Here is a 17,755-nt window from a genome sequence, read left to right as displayed (position 1 = left end):
ATCACACAATGTTTACGTCGTAAACTTTATAAGCATGGCACCGATTCCCATAATGCAAATTAAAGAATATCTGTTTCAATTGATTGGTCAAAAGAAAAAGGTAAATAGCATGACCTAATTTCTCATCTCAACAATGCCTAATCAGTGTTCCTAATAGGGAAATTGAATGAGTCGACTAAGTGTATCAAAGTAAAAGAAGGACCAAATAACAAATTAGGCTAAGCAACCACTCACTGTTAGAGGTGGATGGATGCGATAGACCGAAAGCAGGAAAACCAGCTTTACTACCCGGAACCATGCTCTTTGCAACACTACTGTAGCCAGGGGACGTGAACCGACAATAATTCTAAAGCACCCATTATTTGATCCTCCTCTTACCAGACAATAATAAATAATAAATGTCCATCGGATTCAGCCTTCAAAAGCCATAACTACGGTGGATAGTTTACAATTTAATGAACCCCTTAGAATCCAAACATTACCATAATTTTCATATCCTTTTAAAATCTGTTTGTACCGTCAAACAATAAGAGGGGGAAAAGAGAAATTTGACTAAATAGGAGAAAAAATCTTGAAAAAGGCTAGTCAAGTAGTTTACCACAATTACTGCTTCTCCGTCATGGATATTACGTTTTCGTTTTACAAGGGAAGTGCTACCTGCGGATCCATCCTTGTCGGTAGAGTGATGATGGATATGTTCAGTGTCTGGAGGTATGGCACTGCAGCTCTTTTATATCTTCCAAATCTTTCTCATAACACCACACTTCTTCCAAGGAAACCTATTTGTGCGTTGGAAAGACATCTCAAGCTCATCGCATTCATGATCAAAGCAATCCATTGTCCATAAATTCTTGGTTTCACACTCACCGTACATTTATCCTCTAAGGACAATGGATATGTTGTGCGGAAGCGTGTGAAAGAGTAAAATTATTGTACTAAAAAATCACACTAAGTTGAATTCCCAGGAAAGAGAGGTGGATCACGAGGATCACTTAAGTACCAAGTCTTTCCTAGCCAGAATATCCCTCTATCGTAATTTAATAGCACAATAAATCACTACAATCAAATTCACAAAATATGAACAATAAATAGTAAAGAACACCAGAATTTTAACGAGGTTCGGCAAATCTTGCCTACGTCCTCGGGCACTACCAAATATATTTCACTTCAAAAATACAAGTGAAACTTTACAAATAGGGAGAGAGAACAATTGCCTTAAGTAGAGAATGGCAAGTGTGGGATGATGAGAATGAGCAATGGTTGGCCTATTTATAGTTGAGATTCAAGGGCCACCTTGCAAAGTCACTATTCACTTAGGGACCAAAATTGCTATTTTCCCATGCCCAACACTAAATAAAATATTTGGTGCCCATAACTTTGACCTTTCCAAGTATGGGTAGGTATGGGAAAGGTATGGGAAAGGTATGGGGTATGGGTATATTCTAATAATCTCCACCTTGAAGATTTGATTAGGATAATCTTATCTTCACACAATTCTTTCTGCTTTGACAACAATACTTGATAGTGCCTTCTTCAACTGTTAAACTTGCAGGATATTAATCAAGTTCAAACAATGTTCGAACTTGGTTGCTGTTACCACCTTGGTCATCATATCTGCGGGATTATCTGCAGTCTTGATCTTCTGAAGACAAATTTTCCCCTCTTCAATAATTTCCCGCACAAAATGGAATCGTACGTCGATATGTTTTGTACGTGCATGATAGACTTGATTCTTTGCTAAATGAATAGCACTTTGACTATCACAATACACGTTAATATGCTCCTGAACCAACCCCAAGGTTTTAGCCATACCTTGTAACCAAACAGCCTCCTTTACAGCCTCTGTTACAGCCATGTACTCGGCTTCTGTGGTTGACAATGCAACTGTAGACTGTAGTGTAGACTTCCAACTTATTGGTCCTCCAGCAAGTGTAAACACATAACCGGTGGTTGATCTTCGCTTGTCCAAATCACCGGCATAGTCAGAATCAACGTACCCAATAACACCTTTACCAAGTGTATTATCCTGCTTGAACAGTAATCCAACATCCACGGTCTTCTGAATATACCGTAGAATCCATTTCACAGCTTGCCAATGTCCTTTTCCAGGATTATACATATACCTGCTCACTATACTAACTGCCTGTGAAATGTCGGGTCTTGTACACACCATTGCATACATCAAGCTACCCACTACATTAGAATACGGAACTTGCAACATGTATTCTCGTTCCGTATTCGTTGAAGGAGATAGTTGTGCAGAAAGCTTGAAATGAGAAGCCAACGGGGTACTTACAGGTTTGGTCTGCTCGTTCATGCCAAACTGCTGTAGTACTTTCTTCAAATACTGCTTCTGAGACAAGCTAACTCTGCCATGAGCTCTATCTCTACATATTTCCATGCCGAGAATCTTTTAGCTTCTCCTAGATCTTTCATCTCAAACTCGAGATTGAGTTGAGTCTTCAATCTTCAATCTCAACTTTGCTCTTAGATGCTATTAGCATATCATCAACATATAAGAGCAAGTATATGAAAGTTCCTTCTTGTAGCTTCTGAAAATACACGCAATGATCAAATTTACTTCTTGTGTACTTTTGCCCTTTCATGAACTGATCAAATCGCTTGTACCACTGCCTCGGAGATTGCTTCAATCCATAAAGCGACTTTGTCAGTTTGTAAACCCAATTTTCTTTTCCAGCAACTTGAATCCATCTGGCTGAGTCATATAGATTTCCTCTTCCAAATCACCGTGTAAAAACGCGGTCTTCACATCAAGCTGAACTAGTTCAAGATCATATTGCGCAACCAAGGCTAGCAAAATCCGAATAGACGAATGCTTCACAACTGGAGAAAACACTTCATTGTAGTCTATTCCTTCTTTCTGAGCGTAACCCTTTGCTACCAATCTAGCCTTGTATCGAATTTCATTTTTACCAGGAAATCCTTCCTTCTTTGCATATACCCATTTGCATCCAATTGCCTTCTTTCCCTTGGGTAGTGTCACCAACTCCCAGGTCTTATTTTTATGAAGAGACTGCATTTCTTCATTCATTGCTTGCTTCCACTTTACACCATCAGGGTTACTTATTGCTTCTGTGTAAGTAGAAGGAACATCATCATCTGCAATTGGAAGTGCATAGGCCACTATATCATCAAAGCGAGCAGGCTTACGAATCTCTCTTCTTGGCCTCCTATATGCAATTGAATCTTGTTGCTGTAGAGTTCTTGGGTAGGAACCTCTTCATCATTTGTCCTTCAATATTAGCTGGATCATCGTTAACCTTTTCAAGCTCCACCTGCTGCAAAGTACTACTGGTTTTGTCATCCTTTTGTGAATCCTCGTTCTTCATCATGGTTGATTCATCAAAAGTTACATCTCTACTGAAAACAATCTTCCTTGTATCAGGACACCAGAGACGGTATCCTTTTACACCACCAGTTATACCCATGAATAATGCTTTCTTTGCTCTTGGGTCTAACTTAGATTCTTTTACATGATAATATGCAGTGGAACCAAAAACATGTAAAGAATCATAATCAGTAGCAGGTTTACCAGTCCACATCTCCATAGGAGTTTTTCCATTTATTGCAGCTGATGGCAATCGGTTAATTAGATGGCACGCATATGTAACTGCCTCAGCCCAAAATTCCTTGCCCAATCCAGCATTGGACAACATACATCGAACTTTCTCCAGTATAGTCCGATTCATGCGTTCTGCCACCCCATTTTGCTGTGGTGTATCTCGAACAGTGAAGTGTCGCACAATGCCCTCATCTTGGCATACTTGTAGAAATGGATCGTTTTTGTACTCAGTACCATTATCTGATCGAAGTCGTTTGACCTTTCGACCAGTCTGAGTCTCCACCATCTTCTTCCACTTCAGAAATGCATCCAAAACTTCACTTTTTCTTTTCATTAGATACACCCATACTTTTCTTGAATAATCATCAAGAAAAGTGACAAAATAGTGCATACCTCCCAAAGAAGCCACTTTGGTAGGTCCCCACACATCACTGTGAACGTAGTCCAGAATTCCTTTCGTATTGTGAATTGCTGAACCAAATTTTACCCTCGTCTGCTTGCCCAGAACACAATGTTCACAGAATTCCAATTTGCAAGAATTTGCACCTTTCAACAAGCCTTGCTTCGCCAAAGTCTGCAAAGCTTTTTCACCAGCATGTCCCAATCGCCTATGCCATAACCTGGTAGCCTCTGAATCTGCATCTTTCGCAGAAGCTGTTGATGTTGATCCAATAACTGTACTTCCATTTAAATAGTACAAGTTATTTCTTCTAGTGCCTTTCATCACCGTCAATACCCCAGCTACTACCTTTAGTAATCCATCTCTCAAAGTGATTGTGACCCTTTAGATTCTAGGGCCCCTAATGAGATGAGATTTTTCTTCAAGCTGGGTACATAGCGAACATCTGTCAGAACTTGGATTGAGCCGTCATGGTTCTTCAATTTGATTGTACCTACACCCATTGTCTTACAGGCACTATCATTGCCCATAAAAACAACTCCAGCTTCTAGTTTATCAAGACTAGAAAACCAGTCCTTATTAGGACACATATGGTAAGTACATCCCGAATCCAATATCCACTCATCCGTTTGACATGCCATTGCCATGCCAACCAAGCTAAAGTCTGACTCCTCATCATGCTCCGCTACACATGCATTAGAAATAGACTTGCCCTTTTGTAACTTAGGACAATTCTTTTTCCAATGCCCTTTCTCACGACAAAAGGCACATTCATCTTTGGCAGGTCTCCCTTTGGACTTACCCCTTCTACCAGGTTTGCTGCTGTGTGAACGACCTCTTACTGTTAAGACTTCTGCGGTTGTATCTCTGTGATCTCTTTTATCTTTCTTTCGAGTCTCAGATCTATACAACGCACTACAGACTGCATCAAATGTGATCGTGTCCTTCCCATGAAGCAATGTGGTGGTAAGATGATCATATTCATCAGGAAGGGAATTCAACAATAATAATGCCTTGTCTTCATCTTCAAATTTCTCATCCAAATTTAGCAAGTCTGCTAAAATTTTATTGAATGAGTTCACATGGTCATTCATCGACATACCGGGTGCATACGTGAATCGATAAAGTTTCTTTTTCATATAAAGCCTATTTTCAAGACTTTTCGTTAGAAATTTTCTTCCAATGTATCCCACAGCTTCTTCGCTGATGTCTCCCTCATGACGGAGTACTTCTGCTCTTTGGCCAAACATAGGCGGATTGTACCACACGCCTGTCTATTGATCTTGGCCCACTCCTTGTCATCCATCTTGTCAGGTTTTTCTTCAAGGGCTATATCCAGCTCTTGCTGACATAAGACATCCAGGATCTCACACTGCCACATACCAAAATTATTGGTACCGTCAAATTTCTCTACTTCAAATTTTGCATTTGTCACAGTAGTCCTTGCTGATGACGATGCTGCTGCCATTTTTCTCCTCAATCCCAACTACTGTATACGTGAACAGTACTGTATACGTGAATAGTGCCATATACGTGAATAGTACTGTATACGTGAATAGTGCCGTATACGTGAATAGTGCCGTAAACGGTCGTATTCCCCAAGTACGAACCTGGCTCTGATACCAATTGTTGTGCGGAAGCGTGTGAAAGAGTAAAATTATTGTACTAAAAATCACACTAAGTTCAATTCCCAGGAAAGAGAGGTGGATCACGAGGATCACTTAAGTACCAAGTCTTTCCTAGCCAGAATATCCCTCTATCGTAATTTAATAGCACAATAAATCACTACAATCAAATTCACAAATATGAACAATAAATAGTAAAGAACACCAGAATTTTAACGAGGTTCGGCAAATCTTGCCTACGTCCTCGGGCACTACCAAATATATTTCACTCCAAAAATACAAGTGAAACTTTACAAATAGGGAGAGAGAACAATTGCCTTAAGTAGAGAATGGCAAGTGTGGGATGATGAGAATGAGCAATGGTTGGCCTATTTATAGTTGAGATTCAAGGGCCACCTTGCAAAGTCACTATTCACTTAGGGACCAAAATTGCTATTTTCCCATGCCAACACTAAATAAATATTTGGTGCCCATAACTTTGACCTTCCAAAGTATGGTAGTATGGAAGGTATGGCAAGTATGGGTATGGTATATTCTAATAGGATATAATAATTACGCGAGAAAAAGGTGGTCTTCCTTATGGATCGTCCACCTAAAACAAAGAAACCGGAATCGACCCTTCCAGGAATTTTAACTTGAAAAACAAATCCATTATTACTAGATTGTCCAGAATTTCTAGAATGGATATAAGTTGGACCATGCTGCTGAATATGTTACCAGTAAGATTAAGAGCTCTCAACGAGGATAGACCAGGAATATCTCCTTCACCAATGGTGCACAGGCTGTGCAATTTGACAACAGAAGACATTCAAGCTTGGAGAGTCGAGTAAGAGACGCCGGTATGCTGTTCAAATTGTTACCGCTGAGACCAAGATTTGTCAAAGAGGATGGACAAGAAATAGAACTAGGAATATGTCCTTCCAAATTTCTCTAATCAAACGGATGCTCCATAACCGTGTCTGTGCGATGGAGGGTATATCCAGGTGACAAACCGATAGTTGCAACAGCTTATCGCTTTCCTAGTTCATCTGCCTGTCGTGATAAGATAGAAAAGTAAAATAAATAAATAAATTATTCGGCCTGCAGGATTTGAACCTGCGGCCTCCGTGTCAGTAGAATGAAGCCACAACCAACTGATCTAGGGAGCCAGTTGTTTTATTCTTAGACACAGTCCTCTATTAACCTTTTTTCCAATGGTTAAATGATAATATTTTTAACTTTTGCATTTAAAAAAAATATATATATATACATACACTTTATAGCAATGGAGAAACTCGTCAAAATATTAAACCAAGCAAGCAAGATGGTTTTTTTTTTTACAAACATCTAAAGCTAACGCAATGATATGCACACACACATTTAAAATGAATCATCAGATGGAGCAATGTCGGATTCCGGAGCTGGAGAAGCAGAATCGACCTCTGTAAATTCAAATTTTTTATAAGCTCTTTAGCGATGAGTTCATTGGCACTGTCCGATGGATGGTACTCTTCCCAAACACATATTTGCTTCTATCTCCGTACGGTGTTGATGCCGATGGATTGTACGAACTGGCCGTTACAACCTTGAATGGTGGTGATTCCGACAAGGGTCACAAGAAGTAAACTCAATGCTATCTCAAACTTCATGTTTTGTTCGGTTAATCAATCCTGGTCTAAATTATTTCCGTTTTTAATCAATTTGTGCTATAATGGCTTAATTCTACATTTTATTTCGGTCGGTGTTTTCATGTATAATAACTCATTAAATAAACTATAGTTAGCCTCTTATGATATTAACGTTTTACTAGCTATTAACTAATTAATTAAGAATTTCTCAATTGTAAACTCAACTTTAAGAATTTTATTTTAATAAACTTAAATATTCTTTTTATTTAACAAATTTAAAAATAATACATATAGTATAACAAAAATTTCAAGAAATTTTGAGTTGTAGGTTAGTTCAAAAATCGTCTTGTGTCACCAACCCCCACCTGTAAAATTTGATAATAATAAGCAAGTCAAGCTCTTTCGAAAATTCTGCTTGCCGCAAATTCTCTGGAAAATATTCAACTTGATATCAAGAATCTTTAAACGTTCCATTTTCCCATCAATCTCTGGAAGCCTTGCAAGATTTGAGCAACCCGAAAGAATTAATGTTTCAAGGGATTCCATTCCAACTTTGGTAGGGAGACTCCGGAGACTTTTGCAGTCTCTTAAATTCAAAAGTTTAAGTCTCTTAAGCACTCCAAGTGAAGGATGAAGTACAACCTTCCGTAATCGAAACTTCGGGGAGGCTGTTGTGAAGTCTGGTATCTTGATGAGGCTTTGGGACCCTTTTAAGGCTGATTATTTTCAACTTATACAAGGGTCGTAGAAAACAATAACAGATTAGAGAGAAAATAAGGTAAAACACAAGGATTAGATGATTCCCCTTGTTCAACGCGACTATATGGTAAGAGAAGTACGACAAGGTTGTCCGGTCGAAAGCTTGAAGGAAATGATATTAAAGAATATCATGTCCAATCTAAAAGACGTAGATACTTGAGATCATCACCAAATTAATTTTCATTTCTAAATATCTTTAAATATTTGTTAATAATAACATTAATTGCCATGAGTAATTTCATAAATTATAATTACTTTTTAATCAATTAGCAACCGTATTCTAAAGAATCACATTCCACTACCCTATAAAGGAATAATTATATTTTCTTTCTTGGTGTGAGATTTATTTACTGCCTCTTATATATGTTTGTTGTTCTTGAGAAGGTTGCGGTGTTGATCACCTCCTGTAGGATTTGTTGGGATCCGAAGCACAAATTTGCCTAAATGCTCCAGCAATCATCTTCGACACATTTGATGACAGTTGTTAGAAGCAATCGCTGCCAAATTCCCTCGAATTTATACAATAAGACCACTTCATTTGCTTTCCATCCGAGTGAATAAAATTCAAGCCCTTCTTCAACTTGATTCTATTCTTACTGATGGAGGACCCTCTCGGCGAAAAAAACTCGCCTTCAACACCATTCTCAAAACTACACATTTGCTCAGTTTGGAGAAACTGTTCTCCAGTTTGAAAAGTTTGGACTCTTAGCAACGGATTCAGTTCTGAAGAGCCAAGCTGTTGGTACCATGGAGGGTGGCGGAAGTGAAGAAGAGACCGTCAAAGTCAAAGCTACAAAAATACTCATGTGGAATATTCATTGAAAAAACCAAAACATCACGTCCTTAAAATTCAAATGGAAATTAACTCGGTCTACTAAAAATAAATTTTTAATTATTAAATAATTTAATATTCACCTCAATTTTTTGCATTTACATATAAAGCATTCAATTAAAAATATTAAATAGAAGAATTTCATACTAATAACAACTTCAACACTTAATTCAATAACAGTTAACAATAGGAGATTTATTGAATAATAATAATAATTATTATTATACTCAAATTGTAATTTCAAATTTGATTTGAATTGAAATTCAATTTTTTTTCTCCCAAATCAATATTATAAATAGATACATGCAATTCCACTATCATTCATCATACGCTTAGTTTCATAGGATTTTATTGTAATTTGCTGCCTTCAACCAACCATGATGAAAAAATTTGTTTCCTTTGCCATTTTTGTTTTATTTTTCTTTGTTTCCATCTCATCATCTAACGGTGATGGTGATTTAGTGTTCCAAAATTACATTAATATCAATCTTACTAAAGTCATCGATGGTGATGGCGGTGTTCTTTTCAAGAACTACAGTCAAATCAACCTCAACCGCGTTACCGGACCGGAAAGTATTGCCTTCGATTGTAAAGGTGAGGGACCATATGTCGGCATATCCGACGGAAGAATCTTAAAATGGAAGCCGAAATTTGGTTGGCAAGAATTTGCCATCCCTTCACCATTCAGGTAGATTCACATCTTTGTCGTTTTTTTTCTTTTCTTTGATCCTATTCGTTTTTGTAGTTTTATTTTATAGTTATAAATCGATTTTTCATCACAAGGTTTTTAACTTTTGGTTTTTCCTTTGGATCAGGGAAAGGAAATTGTGCGATGGCACAAGAGATTCAAACGTTGAACCCATATGTGGAAGACCATTGGGCTTGAAGTTCGATAGTCGAACGTGTCATTTATTTATAGCAGACGCCTATTTCGGTCTTTTAGTTGTTGGGCCAAATGGCGGCACGGCTATAAGACTGGCTATTTCGGCGGCAAATGGAGCTCCATTCAAATTTACGAATGGATTAGACATCGATACGAGCACCGGAATGGTTTACTTTACCGATAGTAGCACTCTTTTTCAAAGACGGTACATCTTCTTCCTCTTTTTTGCTTCTAAATTATCACCAATCGTTGATTCTATTCAGGGGGACTTACGTATACATAAATAATCAATAGTGGAATTTATATATAAATAATTCATATAGAGATTTTTCATACCGAAAGGATAAATTATTCTTCTTTAATTGTGCAGGGATGCTGACTTTCTGATAAGTTCCGGTGATAGAACCGGACGGCTGTTGAAGTACAATCCTTATAACGGAGACGTGTCCGTCTTGTACGACGGTTTAGCTTTCCCTAACGGGGTTGCTTTCAGTGCAAACAATTCGTTTCTTCTAGTGAACGAATCGATAAAAAGACGAATACTGAAGTTCAATGTGCACGACCCCAAAGCAGCTCCCAAAGTATTCCTTGAATTACCCAGGGTTCCGGATAATATAAAGAGGAACGAAAAGGGCGAATTCTGGGTGGCCCTAAACAGCGGTAGATTAGGAGCGCTTGGAAACGGTGTTCCAGATCCAATTGGAATGAGGTTTAACGAAGAAGCCAAGGTTTTGGAAATCTTGGACGGAAAGGGCGCACCAACTTTTAATTCGATAAGTGAAGTCGAGGAATACGGGGGGAAATTATACATAGGGTCTGTTTTGAAGTCGTACGTAGGCATCTTAAATGCCTAATTGATTTTTCTTTTTCTTTTTCTTTTTACAACTTTTTAATTGTTCTTGGTTGTTTTTATTTTACTCGATAAACATATATATATATATATATACACGTCTTAACGATTTTATTTTCGAGAAACTTTTAATTATCTTTATCTGCCTAATTGAGACGTTACATCTTCACGCCTCGTGCACAAGAGGAATGTAAGCTAGGCTTGGCGTACCAGATGGGCTAGTTGTCAAACATTTTAAAATTGTGCTTTATCCCCTTCATGCTTCGACTTACACTACTTTTTTCCATCACACAATGTTTACGTCGTAAACTTTATAAGCATGGCACCGATTCCCATAATCCAAATTAAAGAATATCTGTTTCAATTGATTGGTCAAAAGAAAAAGGTAAATAGCATGACCTAATTTCTCATCTCAACAATGCCTAATCAGTGTTCCTAATAGGGAAATTGAATGAGTCGACTAAGTGTATCAAAGTAAAAGAAGGACCAAATAACAAATTAGGCTAAGCAACCACTCACTGTTAGAGGTGGATGGATGCGATAGACCGAAAGCAGGAAAACCAGCTTTACTACCCGGAACCATGCTCTTTGCAACACTACTGTAGCCAGGGGACGTGAACCGACAATAATTCTAAAGCACCCATTATTTGATCCTCCTCTTACCAGACAATAATAAATAATAAATGTCCATCGGATTCAGCCTTCAAAAGCCATAACTACGGTGGATAGTTTACAATTTAATGAACCCCTTAGAATCCAAACATTACCATAATTTTCATATCCTTTTAAAATCTGTTTGTACCGTCAAACAATAAGAGGGGGAAAAGAGAAATTTGACTAAATAGGAGAAAAAATCTTGAAAAAGGCTAGTCAAGTAGTTTACCACAATTACTGCTTCTCCGTCATGGATATTACGTTTTCGTTTTACAAGGGAAGTGCTACCTGCGGATCCATCCTTGTCGGTAGAGTGATGATGGATATGTTCAGTGTCTGGAGGTATGGCACTGCAGCTCTTTTATATCTTCCAAATCTTTCTCATAACACCACACTTCTTCCAAGGAAACCTATTTGTGCGTTGGAAAGACATCTCAAGCTCATCGCATTCATGATCAGAGCAATCCATTGTCCATAAATTCTTGGTTTCACACTCACCGTACATTTATCCTCTAAGGACAATGGATATAATAATTCACGCGAGAAAAAGGTGGTCCTTCCTTATGGATCGTCCACCTAAAACAAAGAAACCCGGAATCGACCCTTCCAGGAATTTTAACTTGAAAAACAAATCCATTATTACTAGATTGTCCAGAATTTCTAGAATGGATATAAGTTGGACCATGCTGCTGAATATGTTACCAGTAAGATTAAGAGCTCTCAACGAGGATAGACCAGGAATATCTCCTTCACCAATGGTGCACAGGCTGTGCAATTTGACAACAGAAGACATTCAAGCTTGGAGAGTCGAGTAAGAGACGCCGGTATGCTGTTCAAATTGTTACCGCTGAGACCAAGATTTGTCAAAGAGGATGGACAAGAAATAGAACTAGGAATATGTCCTTCCAAAATTTCTCTAATCAAACGGATGCTCCATAACCGTGTCTGTGCGATGGAGGGTATATCCAGGTGACAAACCGATAGTTGCAACAGCTTATCGCTTTCCTAGTTCATCTGCCTGTCGTGATAAGATAGAAAAGTAAAATAAATAAATAAATTATTCGGCCTGCAGGATTTGAACCTGCGGCCTCCGTGTCAGTAGAATGAAGCCACAACCAACTGATCTAGGGAGCCAGTTGTTTTATTCTTAGACACAGTCCTCTATTAACCTTTTTTCCATTGGTTAAATGATAATATTTTTAACTTTTGCATTTAAAAAAAAAAAATATATATATATATATATACATACACTTTATAGCAATGGAGAAACTCGTCAAAATATTAAACCAAGCAAGCAAGATGGTTTTTTTTTTTTTTACAAACATCTAAAGCTAACGCAATGATATGCACACACACATTTAAAAATGAATCATCAGATGGAGCAATGTCGGATTCCGGAGCTGGAGAAGCAGAATCGACCTCTGTAAATTCAAATTTTTTTATAAGCTCTTTAGCGATGAGTTCATTGGCACTGTCCGATGGATGGTACTCTTCCCAAAACACATATTTGCTTCTATCTCCGTACGGTGTTGATGCCGATGGATTGTACGAACTGGCCGTTACAACCTTGAATGGTGGTGATTCCGACAAGGGTCACAAGAAGTAAACTCAATGCTATCTCAAACTTCATGTTTTGTTCGGTTAATCAATCCTGGTCTAAATTATTTCCGTTTTTAATCAATTTGTGCTATAATGGCTTAATTCTACATTTTATTTCGGTCGGTGTTTTCATGTATAATAACTCATTAAATAAACTATAGTTAGCCTCTTATGATATTAACGTTTTACTAGCTATTAACTAATTAATTAAGAATTTCTCAATTGTAAACTCAACTTTAAGAATTTTATTTTAATAAACTTAAATATTCTTTTTATTTAACAAATTTAAAAATAATACATATAGTATAACAAAAATTTCAAGAAATTTTGAGTTGTAGGTTAGTTCAAAAATCGTCTTGTGTCACCAACCCCCACCTGTAAAATTTGATAATAATAAGCAAGTCAAGCTCTTTCGAAAATTCTGCTTGCCGCAAATTCTCTGGAAAATATTCAACTTGATATCAAGAATCTTTAAACGTTCCATTTTCCCATCAATCTCTGGAAGCCTTGCAAGATTTGAGCAACCCGAAAGAATTAATGTTTCAAGGGATTCCATTCCAACTTTGGTAGGGAGACTCCGGAGACTTTTGCAGTCTCTTAAATTCAAAAGTTTAAGTCTCTTAAGCACTCCAAGTGAAGGATGAAGTACAACCTTCCGTAATCGAAACTTCGGGGAGGCTGTTGTGAAGTCTGGTATCTTGATGAGGCTTTGGGACCCTTTTAAGGCTGATTATTTTCAACTTATACAAGGGTCGTAGAAAACAATAACAGATTAGAGAGAAAATAAGGTAAAACACAAGGATTAGATGATTCCCCTTGTTCAACGCGACTATATGGTAAGAGAAGTACGACAAGGTTGTCCGGTCGAAAGCTTGAAGGAAATGATATTAAAGAATATCATGTCCAATCTAAAAGACGTAGATACTTGAGATCATCACCAAATTAATTTTCATTTCTAAATATCTTTAAATATTTGTTAATAATAACATTAATTGCCATGAGTAATTTCATAAATTATAATTAGCTTTTTAATCAATTAGCAACCGTATTCTAAAGAATCACATTCCACTACCCTATAAAGGAATAATTATATTTTCTTTCTTGGTGTGAGATTTATTTACTGCCTCTTATATATGTTTGTTGTTCTTGAGAAGGTTGCGGTGTTGATCACCTCCTGTAGGATTTGTTGGGATCCGAAGCACAAATTTGCCTAAATGCTCCAGCAATCATCTTCGACACATTTGATGACAGTTGTTAGAAGCAATCGCTGCCAAATTCCCTCGAATTTATACAATAAGACCACTTCATTTGCTTTCCATCCGAGTGAATAAAATTCAAGCCCTTCTTCAACTTGATTCTATTCTTACTGATGGAGGACCCTCTCGGCGAAAAAAACTCGCCTTCAACACCATTCTCAAACTACACATTTGCTCAGTTTGGAGAAACTGTTCTCCAGTTTGAAAAGTTTGGACTCTTAGCAACGGATTCAGTTCTGAAGAGCCAAGCTGTTGGTACCATGGAGGGTGGCGGAAGTGAAGAAGAGACCGTCAAAGTCAAAGCTACAAAAATACTCATGTGGAATATTCATTGAAAAAACCAAAACATCACGTCCTTAAAATTCAAATGGAAATTAACTCGGTCTACTAAAAATAAATTTTTAATTATTAAATAATTTAATATTCACCTCAATTTTTTGCATTTACATATAAAGCATTCAATTAAAAATATTAAATAGAAGAATTTCATACTAATAACAACTTCAACACTTAATTCAATAACAGTTAACAATAGGAGATTTATTGAATAATAATAATTATTATTATTATACTCAAATTGTAATTTCAAATTTGATTTGAATTGAAATTCAATTTTTTTTTCTCCCAAATCAATATTATAAATAGATACATGCAATTCCACTATCATTCATCATACGCTTAGTTTCATAGGATTTTATTGTAATTTGCTGCCTTCAACCAACCATGATGAAAAAATTTGTTTCCTTTGCCATTTTTGTTTTATTTTTCTTTGTTTCCATCTCATCATCTAACGGTGATGGTGATTTAGTGTTCCAAAATTACATTAATATCAATCTTACTAAAGTCATCGATGGTGATGGCGGTGTTCTTTTCAAGAACTACAGTCAAATCAACCTCAACCGCGTTACCGGACCGGAAAGTATTGCCTTCGATTGTAAAGGTGAGGGACCATATGTCGGCATATCCGACGGAAGAATCTTAAAATGGAAGCCGAAATTTGGTTGGCAAGAATTTGCCATCCCTTCACCATTCAGGTAGATTCACATCTTTGTCGTTTTTTTTCTTTTCTTTGATCCTATTCGTTTTTGTAGTTTTATTTTATAGTTATAAATCGATTTTTCATCACAAGGTTTTTAACTTTTGGTTTTTCCTTTGGATCAGGGAAAGGAAATTGTGCGATGGCACAAGAGATTCAAACGTTGAACCCATATGTGGAAGACCATTGGGCTTGAAGTTCGATAGTCGAACGTGTCATTTATTTATAGCAGACGCCTATTTCGGTCTTTTAGTTGTTGGGCCAAATGGCGGCACGGCTATAAGACTGGCTATTTCGGCGGCAAATGGAGCTCCATTCAAATTTACGAATGGATTAGACATCGATACGAGCACCGGAATGGTTTACTTTACCGATAGTAGCACTCTTTTTCAAAGACGGTACATCTTCTTCCTCTTTTTTGCTTCTAAATTATCACCAATCGTTGATTCTATTCAGGGGGGACTTACGTATACATAAATAATCAATAGTGGAATTTATATATAAATAATTCATATAGAGATTTTTCATACCGAAAGGATAAATTATTCTTCTTTAATTGTGCAGGGATGCTGACTTTCTGATAAGTTCCGGTGATAGAACCGGACGGCTGTTGAAGTACAATCCTTATAACGGAGACGTGTCCGTCTTGTACGACGGTTTAGCTTTCCCTAACGGGGTTGCTTTCAGTGCAAACAATTCGTTTCTTCTAGTGAACGAATCGATAAAAAGACGAATACTGAAGTTCAATGTGCACGACCCCAAAGCAGCTCCCAAAGTATTCCTTGAATTACCCAGGGTTCCGGATAATATAAAGAGGAACGAAAAGGGCGAATTCTGGGTGGCCCTAAACAGCGGTAGATTAGGAGCGCTTGGAAACGGTGTTCCAGATCCAATTGGAATGAGGTTTAACGAAGAAGCCAAGGTTTTGGAAATCTTGGACGGAAAGGGCGCACCAACTTTTAATTCGATAAGTGAAGTCGAGGAATACGGGGGGAAATTATACATAGGGTCTGTTTTGAAGTCGTACGTAGGCATCTTAAATGCCTAATTGATTTTCTTTTTCTTTTCTTTTTACAACTTTTTAATTGTTCTTGGTTGTTTTTATTTTACTCGATAAACATATATATATATATATACACGTCTTAACGATTTTATTTTCGAGAAACTTTTAATTATCTTTATCTGCCTAATTGAGACGTTACATCTTCACGCCTCGTGCACAAGAGGAATGTAAGCTAGCTTGGCGTACCAGATGGGCTAGTTGTCAAACATTTTAAAATTGTGCTTTATCCCCTTCATGCTTCGACTTACACTACTTTTTTCCATCACACAATGTTTACGTCGTAAACTTTATAAGCATGGCACCGATTCCCATAATCCAAATTAAAGAATATCTGTTTCAATTGATTGGTCAAAAGAAAAAGGTAAATAGCATGACCTAATTTCTCATCTCAACAATGCCTAATCAGTGTTCCTAATAGGGAAATTGAATGAGTCGACTAAGTGTATCAAAGTAAAAGAAGGACCAAATAACAAATTAGGCTAAGCAACCACTCACTGTTAGAGGTGGATGGATGCGATAGACCGAAAGCAGGAAAACCAGCTTTACTACCCGGAACCATGCTCTTTGCAACACTACTGTAGCCAGGGGACGTGAACCGACAATAATTCTAAAGCACCCATTATTTGATCCTCCTCTTACCAGACAATAATAAATAATAAATGTCCATCGGATTCAGCCTTCAAAAGCCATAACTACGGTGGATAGTTTACAATTTAATGAACCCTTACAATCCAACATTACATAATTTTCATATCTTTTAAATCTGTTTGTACGTCAAACAATAAGAGGGGAAAGAGAAATTTGACTAATAGAAAAAATCTTGAAAAAGGCTAGTCAAGTAGTTTACCACAATTACTGCTTCTCCGTCATGGATATTACGTTTTCGTTTTACAAGGGAAGTGCTACCTGCGGATCCATCCTTGTCGGTAGAGTGATGATGGATATGTTCAGTGTCTGGAGGTATGCACTGCAGCTCTTTTATATCTTCCAAATCTTTCTCATAACACCACACTTCTTCCAAGGAAACCTATTTGTGCGTTGGAAAGACATCTCAAGCTCATCGCATTCATGATCAGAGCAATCCATTGTCCATAAATTCTTGGTTTCACACTCACCGTACATTTATCCTCTAAGGACAATGGATATAATAATTCACGCGAGAAAAGGTGGTCCTTCCTTATGGATCGTCCACCTAAAACAAGAAACCCGGAATCGACCCTTCCAGGAATTTTAACTTGAAAAACAATCCATTATTACTAGATTGTCCAGAATTTCTGAATGGATATAAGTTGGACCATGCTGCTGAATATTACCAGTAAGATTAAGAGCTCTCAACGAGGATAGACCAGGAATATCTCCTTCACCAATGGTGCACAGGCTGTGCAATTTGACAACAGAAGACATTCAAGCTTGGAGAGTCGAGTAAGAGACGCCGGTATGCTGTTCAAATTGTTACCGCTGAGACCAAGATTTGTCAAAGAGGATGGACAAGAAATAGAACTAGGAATATGTCCTTCCAAAATTTCTCTAATCAAACGGATGCTCCATAACCGTGTCTGTGCGATGGAGGGTATATCCAGGTGACAAACCGATAGTTGCAACAGCTTT

The 17,755-nt window shown here is 37.4% G+C and overlaps 2 protein-coding genes across 3 annotated transcripts; both read left to right on the top strand.

Annotated features, from left to right (window-relative positions):
- The first annotated feature begins 9,153 nt into the window (after positions 1-9,153).
- LOC107954457 (protein STRICTOSIDINE SYNTHASE-LIKE 10) lies at positions 9,154-12,344 on the top strand. 2 transcript variants are annotated; one of them, XM_041080009.1, is made up of 3 exons: positions 9,154-9,494; positions 9,628-9,894; positions 10,060-12,344. In XM_041080009.1, exons 1-3 carry the CDS (start codon positions 9,184-9,186, stop codon positions 10,541-10,543), a joined length of 1,062 nt encoding a protein of 353 aa, XP_040935943.1. In that variant the 5' UTR covers positions 9,154-9,183; the 3' UTR covers positions 10,544-12,344. The 2 variants fall into 2 exon arrangements, with proteins under 2 accessions (XP_040935943.1, XP_016745512.1); XM_016890023.2 differs by having other exon boundaries at positions 9,622-9,894; positions 10,060-12,341.
- A 2,397-nt stretch (positions 12,345-14,741) lies between these two features.
- LOC107954462 (protein STRICTOSIDINE SYNTHASE-LIKE 10) lies at positions 14,742-16,132 on the top strand. The gene is made up of 3 exons (XM_016890035.2): positions 14,742-15,082; positions 15,210-15,482; positions 15,649-16,132. The coding sequence occupies exons 1-3, from the start codon at positions 14,772-14,774 to the stop codon at positions 16,130-16,132; spliced, it is 1,068 nt and encodes a 355-aa protein (XP_016745524.2). The 5' UTR covers positions 14,742-14,771.
- The last annotated feature ends 1,623 nt before the right edge of the window (positions 16,133-17,755 follow it).

Source organism: Gossypium hirsutum, chromosome A11 (genome assembly GCF_007990345.1).
Source record: "Gossypium hirsutum isolate 1008001.06 chromosome A11, Gossypium_hirsutum_v2.1, whole genome shotgun sequence".
NCBI classification, from domain to species: domain Eukaryota; kingdom Viridiplantae; phylum Streptophyta; class Magnoliopsida; order Malvales; family Malvaceae; genus Gossypium; species Gossypium hirsutum.
The sequence above is the reverse complement of the archived record's forward strand: the minus strand, read 5'-3'. Positions and strand labels throughout refer to the sequence as shown.